Source organism: Neofelis nebulosa, chromosome 10 (assembly GCF_028018385.1).
Source record: "Neofelis nebulosa isolate mNeoNeb1 chromosome 10, mNeoNeb1.pri, whole genome shotgun sequence".
In the NCBI taxonomy this organism is placed as follows: domain Eukaryota; kingdom Metazoa; phylum Chordata; class Mammalia; order Carnivora; family Felidae; genus Neofelis; species Neofelis nebulosa.
Window position 1 is genome coordinate 22665198 of NC_080791.1, and position 11620 is coordinate 22676817.

General features: G+C 39.5%; 1 protein-coding gene across 1 annotated transcript; it reads left to right on the forward strand.

Annotated features, from left to right (window-relative positions):
* Nucleotides 1-6923: 6923 nt before the first annotated feature.
* PATE3 (prostate and testis expressed 3) lies at nt 6924-9569 on the forward strand. Its single transcript, XM_058687242.1, has 3 exons — nt 6924-6972; nt 8817-8939; nt 9445-9569. Exons 1-3 carry the CDS (start codon nt 6924-6926, stop codon nt 9567-9569), a joined length of 297 nt encoding a protein of 98 aa, XP_058543225.1.
* The last annotated feature ends 2051 nt before the right edge of the window (nt 9570-11620 follow it).

The window sequence follows — 11620 nt, forward strand, 5'->3', positions numbered from 1 at the left end:
CAATCTCCCTGCAGCTGTGGTAACCCCAGAAGTGTGTGTGTGTGTGTGTGTGTGTGTGGTAAACAACCTGGACTTTTTCCCTTAGGGGAAAAGCTGTGGCCCACTCTCTACCTCTGAGCCCTTCAACCGTAATGACTTTTCTGAACTATAGACACTGTGGCTGATGATAGTCAGACGTTGGAGCTTCTGGCAACAAAGAGGTAACGTCCACTTGGAGATTGCGACTTCTCACCTCCTTGACACACCTCTAGCTTTTTTGAAAAGCAGCTATGGATCTGCTACTGAGTGCTAATGAAAACTGAAGCTCAGTCCAAGGAAGCCTTGTGATGTATTTTCTAGGCTGATATTCACATTTGGGAGTGAGTCAATTCAGACTTGATAACTCAGTAAAGGGGCGGGGTTCAAAAGCTCAAAAGGCCTCACTAGTCACATGAAATGGTATATTCGTGAGACATATGAAGTATATTCTCAATTGTAGCCTACTGTTGTATTTTCTTAGTAGTGATTTTTAGAAATCAGAAGACTTGAATTTTGATGAAGTTAAATTTATAATCTTTTTCTTTTATGATTTGTGTTTCCATGTTTCATTATAGAAGTCTGCCTACTTGAATGTGGTGAATATCTTCTCTTAAATTTTCTTCTAGAAGATTTATCATTTTAGTTTATATATATCATGCATGATCCATGTAAAGTTAATATTTCTGTATGGTGTAAAGGCAAAGTTACATCTTTCGCCATAGGGCTATCCAGTTGTTCTTGCACAGTTTGTTGGAAGGACTTCTGATTTGATAATTCACCATTACGTGGATGTTAATAGACACTCTATCAAATTTTAAAAGTTCTCTTCTATTGTTATTTGATGATAATTTTATTATAAATTCATATTCGGTTTTTATCATTGAAGTTTTGTTTCTCTTCTTCCATGAATGGGGACAGTTAAATTGATTCCTTCCTCTAATGTCAAACCTTACTTGCATTCCTCAAACTGGTGCAGCCACTCAGGAAAATAGTATGGAGGTTCCTCAAAAAATTAAAAATAGAACTACCCTACGACCCAGCAATTGCACTACTAGGCATTTATCCAAAGGATACAACTGTGTTGTTTCAATGGGGCACAAGCACCCCAGGGTGTACAGCATCTATCAACAATAGCAGAAGTATGGAAAGAGCCCAAATGTCCATTGCCTGGTGAATGGATAAAGATGTGGTACATACATATACAATGGAATATTACTCGGCAATTAAAAAGGACGAAGTCTTGCAACTGCAACAATGTGAATGGAAGTAGAGCATACTATGCTTAGCAAAATAAGTCAGAGATAGATAAATATCATATGGCTTCACTTATATGTGGAATTTAAGATACACAACAGATGAACATAGAGGAAGGGAAGGAAAAATAAGACAAAAACAGAGAGGGAGGCAAACCATAAGAGATTCTTAACTACAGAGAACAAACTGAGGGCTGCTGTTGGGGTGCCGGGAGGGGAGAAGGGCTAAATGGGCAAGGGGCATTAAGGAGGGCACTTGTTGGGATGAGCACTAGGTATTATATGTAAGTGATGAATCATGAGATTCTATTCTAGAAATCATTATTACGCTATACGTTAAATAACTTGGATGTAAATCTAAAAAAATTTTTAATTAAAAAAATGTAAATAGTTAATAACCTCCCAAAATAGAGAGCACCCCCCCCCCCCGCCCCGTACCCTCCATAGGTTCACTGGTGAATTCTGCCAAAAACTTAAGGAAGAAATTATACAGATTCTCTACCATCTCTTCCAGAAAATCGAAATAGAGGGACCATTTCCTAACAAAATATGGAATAAAACAGAAGAAAACTACTTATTCTACAGATTTTAAAAACAATAATAATAAACATTATTAATAATTTGAACTTACACAATGTTATATGTCAAGCATGTATCAATAACTCTGGGAAAATATTAATGAAAGGGACAAAAGATTTGAACAGATGTTCAATCTGTTTACTAATGAAGCACACGAAAAGAGCCAAATAAATTGACAACAAATTTTGTATTTCAATTCCATCCTGCTAAAGCTTTTCCCACAGCACTTAAACATTTGCAAGAGGGTGAGAGGGAGATGTTGGCCAATGAGTACAAACTTACAGTTAGAAAATGAGTAAGCTCTAGGAATTGAATGCACAGCTTTGCGATTACAAGTCACAGTCTTGTGCTACATTTCTTGAAAGTTGCTAAGTTACACAAAGCTACATGTTAATTATATCTGAATAAAGTTGGGGGAAAAGAACATAAATTTGCAAGGATATTGACCTCCACCTTCTTCTTTAATATCGGCAATTCAGCCAAGAAATCTTTAATTTTTCAGTAACACCTTAACGATAAATACAGAACCTTGAGTGCAAATTTTTATCTCATTCAGATGGTTAAAAGTATCTTTTAGGTGAGCCAGACCATGAATAAAGTCCTCTTTTTCAAATTGTTTCAAGAGTAGTTTTGCTTTTTCTTTAAAAAGTAAACAAACAAATAAAACTTATCAAAATCGGTACTAAAGTTTGTCCCTTTGAAAGCCAGAGAACTTCGGTGGTGACAGAGAAGATTTTCTTATTCCCCGCAAAGGCATTTTTAAAATGTGATGATTTAGAAAATTACTTTGGATAAAGTCGATGGCTCTTTTGGCTGATGACAGAATTTCTTTTAGAGTTGTTTGAATAGTCTTTTGTCAGTGCATGTCTGTCACAAAACAAGTGAGTAGCTAGGAGGTGAGGAAAACCAGACGCCCACCCAGCATTGTAGGAGTTCCGTTCCGTCTGCAGAAAGAGACAGGAAGCTTTTGCTTCCCTCAAAGTTCTGCATGATAAAACCACCTTTTTTACCTATTGACAAAAAGTCGGTTCGTTGACTTTTACACTTCCCAGGGGAGACTCATGATGTAAGAATTCTTCGATGGCTTCAGCATGCGCAGAGCAAGCAAAACCAGAAGGAAATGGGAAGCTTGGCAACACTGAAGGTGGCTTTAGTTTCATCCCATTGTAAAATGAAGGGGTGTGGCATAAGTGCCAATTCCTCAATGGCTGCTTCAAGGTTTTAAAGAAATAGGAACTGTTGGACAAGGAAAATGGATGACAGAGTTTTTTCCTTCGTTGCAGTCCACGAATCAGTGCGACATGGTTCACCAAAGTTTATCCGATATAAGTGGAGCTTCTATTTATTCAGCAGGCTGGAAAGAAAATGTGCAGAAGCCCCAAGAAAAGGGTTTTGTAAAATGGCACAACTACGTTTAGAAACACGCCAAATCTTTCCAACTGAGCTTTCTTATTAGGAAAAATTCCAAATTCTAAGATATAGTTTCTGGACAGACAGAAGTGAGATGCACTTTTACTCTATCTGCATTCATAAGAACATTTACACACACACACACACACACACACACACACACACACACACACACATAAAACCACTGTGACCTTTGTGTCCTAGTAAGTTCAAAGATGCAAATGAAGACATCTGATTCTTGTTTTTTCACTTACTTCTATTAGGAACAAAATCTTAGGCACTGCTAACGTTTTGTAGTTTGTTGCCAACATTGAATATGGAAGGGAGTGATTGATATCCTTTAGAGTGTAGCCAAGAGCGGGATGCCCCAAGATGGACCACTTTGGCATGAAAATTATTTTGAGTTAAAAAGCAATCAATCAAAAGCCACCAGATTCAGGAAAAGCACCCCTCAACCTCTTGAAAGAATTTAGATGGAGGACCTGCTCCAGGAAAAGAGCTATCACCCATAGATAAAACTCCAACATGGTAAGAGCTAGGTATGGTAGATGGGAGGAACCTAGTTCTCCATGTCCCACTGTTTCGGAGTGGCCCAGCAAATACTTGTTTACCAAATATTTACTCTTTTTTTAAATCTTCCCATAAATTGCATTCCTATCCTGTGAGGTCCCAGACCCTTGCCCCCTTTTCCTTAGTTTCCTTAGTTCCTTAGTTTCCTTAGTTTCCGTAGAATATATATATATTCTATGTCTGTGTGGATCCGCCATAGATATGCTATTAAATTTGATTTTCTTCTGTTAATCTGTCTCATGTCAATTTGATTCTTAGTCTGGCTAGAAGGATCTTGAAGGGGACAGCAATTCTTGCTCACCGACAAGAGGTTAGTGAAAAATTTAAAATTTTCTAGCAAGGTTCATGGACCTCATGAAACTAAGAGGCCACTAAGCCCCATATTAATAAATTTTGCTCAGGAACCAAGATAAGGTGCTAACAAAAATCTGTTACCACACCTGCATAAATTCAGTCCATAAACAGTCCTGAAAGGGTGTTTTGAAACTTTTCATTACCATCAGGACTTTTCATCTAAAACATTATATTAACAGCAATATTGTGAACAAAGAGAATGTTAGTGACACTGATCTATGCTTGAACCTCAGCCAGGCTGCTTCATGGACGCTTCACCACCAGGGTGTTGTGAGGGCTCCATGAAACGATGCGAGTAGAAGTGGCTGGCCCCATGTGTGGCACATAGCAAGCACTCAATAAATGCTGGTTTTGTTCTTCTCTCCTTCACCTCTCTTATCACCAGCAATTGGAAGAAGAGGGTGATTTCCCTAGGCCCTGCAAACAGGCTCCTCGCCACCACACTTTTTAAAGATCATTATTTCACACTCTATATACACTCTGAAAAGCCATTACTTCCCCTGGAAGCCAAGGAACAAAGCAGCCTGACTTCTGACTCTATGTCCATTCCCTCCAAAAAACAAAAGCACAGCATTTAGAAGCCAGATTAAGAGGGTTGCTCATCTGTGGTATCACCAAGATTTCAGTTACCAACCCTGAAGCCAAGAATGAATATGAGGACACAATGTTCTGCTGTCTCATCAGAGCAGGACAAATGGCATCTAGGCTGAGTAGATGGCCTTCTTGCCATGGGGCGCATTAATCTGGGACTCTGTATCAGTGGGATTGTGGATAGTGGTATCATGTGAGATTTATCCGTCATATGCTCAGCACATCACCATGTGCCAGGCAAAATGCTAGGTCAGAATAACAGATCTTAGTATCCATATTCATGATTTACATTATGAAACCATGGAATGTTAAAGTCGTAAAGGACCATAGAATTGTTGAAGTCTAAAAATCACAGATAAATGGCTTGCTAAAGATGCCATGAATTACACAGTAATCAACCAAAAGTCTCAGACTCCCAGGAAAATCCTCTTTTTGCATTGTACCACACAGCCTCTAGTAGGTTCTAATACTTATTCTTTCCTATGCCGTGCTAAATGAAGAAGGAAATTGTTTCCAAGAAAAAACTTGATGGGTAAGGTTCTGGGGGAGGATGAGGAGTAAGTCAGGTACCCAATGTTTGGGTAGAATTGCAAAACTTCACAATCTTAACTAGAAATAATCCAGCAGAAAGGAGATTCAAAACTCAATGGGCCTTTCAGAAAGCATCTGCCAAGGGGAACCTTGAAAGAAGAGTAGACACTGAAAACCAACTGCAGTTTAACCTGGAATGTTCTTTACTTCATTTGCTATGGTTTTAGAGTCATTCTCTTTAAACAGATAAATCAGAGAAAATAGGTGACAAATGAAATGCCCTGATAGCCTTGTAAACCCAAGCACCAAAGGCTCAGGGCTTTGCCTTCTTGATAAGCCTTTGAAAAGTCCTGAAAAAAATGCCATCCAGTTTCTAAGATGCCTTCCTGAAATATGGCAGAATAGAAAACTAGACTCAAGACTTCACAATCTGGCTTTTCATTCTAGAATCAATTCTTTTCAGTGCTCGCTTCGGCAGCACATATACTAGAATCAATTCTTTTCGAAGAAACGAATTCCCCCATGTTTCTCTTCTTGGGCAATGATCGGCTCCACACTCTGGTCATAGAAAAAGAACATTGTAACTTTTGCGGCATTTGATGTAAGACTTCATGTCACCCAATCTTCACCTGATATCTAAAAATGTCATACTTGATATGTTTTAATGAACGTATTGTTCCTACAAGCAAGAATATGTCCTTAAATTAGCTCTGCATGGAAGATTCCCAATACCTCTTGCCAAGGTGCCATCAGCTCACTGACACAGGTTAAGCAGACTTGGGATGCCAGGGTTAGTCATGGTTTCCCAGTGCTTTACCCATGGTGAGCCTTAACTGAGTTAACTTTTGTAGAGATAGATACCTAAATCATAGAAAAACGAGCCAGTTCACAATATAAATTTGGTAAAGATCATGTTGTGTGGTAATTCTAGCAAGAATCTCCCAGCCCTACAGAGTAAATAGTCCCTGACTGTGGAGGACAGATTTCTGCTAAGGTGAAGTCATTCTGGGCTGAGAATCAGAAGTTCTAGGCTGAAGGCCCAGCTTGGTCATAGATTATACATCTTTTTCTCTTTCATTCTCCTGTTTCTTCCCCATCGGGTGAGGAGCTACGTGATCTTTTCTTACTTATACATTGCTCTACGTGCACACACAGAACTGTACCTGGAACACCAAAGCTCTCAATAGTACTTATTCGTTGATTTTATGAATAAATCTCCAAGAGGCATTGAATCAAGGCGGTTGAAAGTGTGGCCTCCACTAGATATGTAATCATGGGTAAGATACTGGACCTCACCAAGCCCCAGTTTCCCTCTCTATAAAATTAGAGTAAGAATGATAATGTAGTAACTATAACAATAATTGCGGTGCTAAAGATTATAATTAAAAAACCAAGTTAGCTTAATGTAAACCCCCAAATTTACTAATTATCTTTATGCTTTGCTATGGGGTAGAGAGAGAATGAACTTGAGCTTCCAGAGAAAAGCTTGTGTGATTGGTTTCCCTTAGGCATGAATAATTCCTGCCCTGTGAAGAAGGTTTCCTCCCTATAGCCTAAAGAGCTGTTCTTGCAGTTCCTGGCTTCTTTTCCTCCTGTACAGAAGACTTCTGGTTCAGGATGGACAAACACTTCTTGATAGTCTCCTTCCTTTTCTGCTTCATTGTAGGTGAGTCACAGACCTGAGAAGTGGGCTCCAGAGGCAGGATCTCAGGAGCCTTTGGAAACTCTATGTGTACAGGAGGTATCCATGGAGGGCTGAGCCTTGACCACGTTTATAAGGGAGGGGAAACCATTCTTCAGAATGCTCCTTCTGCCTTATGGGCCAACTTTTCTGACCTTTTCAACATTCTGCCATTCCTCACCAGGGGCTCAAGCCTCTATGGCTGCCCCTTCCTACTCTTTCCCCATTCTGTCCCTACCATTCCCCATAATCTAAAATCCTAGCAAGATTTTCCTTAAGTCATCCTTTCCATTCATAAATCTGTATCCCATTTGCTGTGACAGCTGGTCAGTCTATAATGAATAATTTTGTAGTTTGTTTTAGACAATGACTTTTGATACCCTTATCAGGGAGTTTATATGAAAACAAGTGATTATAGGAGAGGAAATACTGGATGCTCTAGAATCAGAATTTTTAAATTGCTGTCTTAACATGGATGGAACAGGAAGGTATTATGCTAAGTGAAATAAGTCAGTCAGAGAAAGACAGACACCATATGTTTTCACTGGTAAGTGGATCTTGAGAAACTTAACAGAAGACCATGGGGGAGGGGAAGGGGAAAAAAAAGTTACAGAGAGGGAGGGAGGCGAATCATAAGAGACTCTTGGATACTGAGAACAAACTGTGGGTTGATGGGGGGTGGGGGAGAAGGGAAAGTGGGTGATGGGCGTTGAGGAGGTCACTTGTTGGGATGAGCACTGGGTGTTGTATGGAAACCAATTTGTCAATAAATTATATTAAAAAAATAAATAAAACAAGAACAATTATTTCTCACTAAAATTTTTTTTAAAAATTGCTGTTTTAAAATCTCTGTACCTTTGGTTACTCATCTGAGAAATGGGGAAATACTTACTCACGAGGCTCTTGTGATGATTAAATCAGATGCAAAGTGAGAAAGCATGGCCCAAATCAGATGCTCAATAAATGCTACTTTCCTTTCTCACCCAGGTGCACCAGGGAGAGGTTTTTTGTTTGTTTTATTAAACTTGTATTTCTGATTAGCTCACCCCACAATACCATGGGAAGTGTTACTAATATGTTGTAATTCATGAGGACTTTACATACATTCAATTCAAAGTTCAAAATTACAGAGTATATTACCTCATAATATCTAAGCGGCGAATGTTAATAACCTAGCTTGGGTAAAATATTTTTTTCTTTTTTTCTTTTTTTAAAAATGTTTGTTTATTTTTGAGAGAGAGAGAGAGAGAGAGAGACAGAGACAGAGTGTGGGTGGGAGAGGGGCAGAGAGAGAGGGAAACACAGAATCTGAAACAGGCTCCAGGCTCTGTCAGCACATGGCCCGACATGGGGCTTGAACGCACAAACTGAGAGGTCATGACCTGAGCGGAAGTCGGACACTCAACCGACTGAGCCACCCAGGCGCCCCTTGGGTAAAATAGTTTAAAGCATTCACCCTCATTATTACACTCCCACCTATCTACAGTGCTGCCAAGTTGGCTAAGCCATCATTAATAGAACCGTTTTAAAGCTGGAAAAACCAAAGTCATGGGAGCTAAATCTTTACTCTGAGTTACCTAGGTTAAAACGGCCAAAATAGGGATCCGAAGAATCCTTTTATACTCACAATCGCATTTGTCTGTGATACGAAGTTGGTGAGAGTTCCAACTGCTTACTACCTGCTATTCTACCCACCACCAGCTCCTCATCCACCGCCCCCCCCACCCCCCCACCGTCACCCCTACTCCTCCACCCTCCACAATCAGGTCTAGATAATTCCAGCTCTTTCCAAAGTGTCCCTGGTCTGACACCAGCTCTACACTCTCCAGCAGTGACACCTCTGAAGTGCGTAACGTGCCACCTTCGCACACGGACAGATCGCTGTAGAAGAGGCTTTGGTTCCTGTATTGCTCAGACGTTTGAGTCGTGCATGTCTTTAAAGATCTTCCAGGGTAAGGTAGAGGGCCAGTAGAGGTACCGTGAAAATCTTAGAAAATTCTTAGGAGAGCACTTCAGCGATTTTGTATCTCAGACTACGGCCAGTCTAGGAGAGGAACCGATGAGCAGAATGCCTCTGAGCTCAGGTCCCTGTGCATGCAGACAGAAGAGGATTGGGGGAAATGAGACAGGAGGAAGAAGACGGGGGCCCTATATTCCCAATGAAATGGACCAGATTCTAACTCTGAAGACACTAAAGCACTAGTTGCTAATCTACCAGGAAAGGAAATGAAACAGCTGTATAGAGTTATAGGGACCTCAGGCAAACCAACATGAAGGGGGCCGGTGGTTTCTACATCTCGCCACCTCAGTCCTCATGGCACGTATAAGCTGTGAAGCCATCCCTAAACCCACCCTGATGCCTAATTAAATTTCCACGGGCAGGAATAGTGCCAGGTTTGACTTGTCTTTAGAAAACTTAGATCACTGACTTATTTTCTATGTTCTTTCTTATTACAGATAACATTCTGCAGTTATCATATATGGTGTGTCAGAAATTCTGCAGAGACTTGACATTTGATTTCCATAATCGGACTTACGTTCATAAATGTTGCAGATACAATTATTGTAACATCGAAATCTAAGATATTTGCCCTCCCGAGGCCTCACTCTGAAGTGTTGATGTTTTTCACCCTTCATACCCTGCCTGCCCTTGCTTTTTTGCCTTGTCTGTCTTGTAAGTACCCCAGCTGTCTCTTTAATTCAGTGTCACCCTTCCTGGCACTTCCAGCTCGGTTTCTATCTCAGTCAGAGGATAATGATTCTGAACAACAGACCTCTCCCATGACAGGGATTGGCATTTCTATACTCAAGAATCCTGTCCCAAGAGGCTCTGTACAGCGAAATTTAAAACAAGACTGTTCCCAAACCCTATGATCAGCTAAGATAGTTGAGGTGGACTAGAAGCACTTCAGCTGAACATTCACAAATACTTTTGTCTTAAACTCCCATTTTTATCATTACTATAATTAAGCAGAAATAGCAGCAAAATGGATGGTGGACACTTGAGATTTTCCTCTACAGACACAATCTTATTTTCCAAGTGGACAGTGTTCACTTCAAACTCAGTCATGATTTTCTTGGCACCTGCAAAGTACACCCGCATACAACGTTAGTGTGAAGGAGAAAATAAGGAAATTCCTGCCACTGTGATATTCATAGCTCACACACGGCCACTTGTAGGTCTGTTAGTATGTAGTCCAGATACATCACAACTGTCCTTTCTTCTCTTTCCTCTCCTAATCTTTCTCTGCTGCTTACCTCTATGTTACAATATGCAAAAGGAACCAATTCAAACTGGATTATAAATTGAATAGGAAAAGTACCCAATAAAACTAGAAGAAAGCATAGCATGCATTTATAACTTTGGAATAGGCAAAGGTTACTTAAACATGACCTAAAAAGCAAAATCATTTTTAAAAATTGATAAATTAGACCACATTAAAATTAACAATGTCTGTTCACTAGAATGTATCATTAAGAGAGTAAAAAGGCAAGTTAAAGACTTGGAAGATATTTGCAATACTTATATCCTCCATAGAACTTGTATCCAGAATGCAAAAATAATTCTTACAAAAAGCTGAGGGACTTTATTTTTTTTAATATATTAAATTTACTGTCAAATTGGTTTCCATACAACAACCAGTGCTCATCCCAAAAGATGCCCTCTTTAATGCCCATCACCCACCCTCCCCTCCCTCCCACCCCCTATCAACCCTCAGTTTGTTCTCAGTTTTTAAGAGTCTCCCATGCTTTGGCTCTCACTGAGGGACTTTATTACCACTAGACCTGACTTGCAAGAAATGCTGAAAGGAGTTATTTAAGCTGAAATGAAAAGAAGCTAATCAATGGCATGAAAACATACAAAAATACACAATACACTGCTTTAGCTTCATGTACAGTCAGACCTAGAAAATTCTAATAGGATGGTGTGTTAACCACCTAACCAAATAGTACAAAGGGCAAAAGGGAAACCATTAGTATAATTGTAGCTCCTGTAATTATTAATAAATACACAATATAAGAGATAAAAACCTCAAAATAAAAGGGGGGAAGCTTTTGTAGACAAAGGAAATTACCATCAGCTTAAACTGGACTATTTAATCTACTTGACACTTGATCTCCACCATCAGACTTAGGTGCAAAAATGACGTAACTACAATTATTGTAACTTCAATAAGACTCATGGTAAGCACAAAGCAAAAACCTAGAGTAGATGCATAAAAGCTAAACAAAGGGGAGCAAGAGCAAACGACCATGGAAAATATCAATTTGCAAAGACAGGCAGAGACAGAGCGAAGAAAGAAACAACATAGACACAAAACAACCAGAAAACAATCAATAAGATAGCATTAGTAAGTCCTTACATATCCATAACAACTCTAAATGTAAATGGATTGAATTCCCCGGTCAAAAAAGGGCACAGAGTGGCTGAATGGATAAAACAAGATCCAACTGTATGCTGCCTATAGGAGGTTCCCTTCAGTTTTAAGGACACACATAGGCTCAAAGTGAAAGCATGGAAAAATGATATTCCATACAAGCGGAAACCAAAATAAAGCAGGTAGCTACATTTATATCACACAAAACAGATTTTAAGCCAAAAATAGTAATAAGAGGAAAAGAAGGTCAATAC

Coding starts and splice junctions, on each gene's coding strand:
- PATE3 (XM_058687242.1), top strand. CDS start 6,924: ATGGACAAACACTTCTTGATAGTCTCCTTCCTTTTCTGCTTCATTGTA. Junction 6,973..8,816: donor CCTTTTCTGCTTCATTGTAG/GTGAGTCACAGA, acceptor TACACTCTCCAG/CAGTGACACCTCTGAAGTGC. Junction 8,940..9,444: donor GTCTTTAAAGATCTTCCAGG/GTAAGGTAGAGG, acceptor TTCTTATTACAG/ATAACATTCTGCAGTTATCA.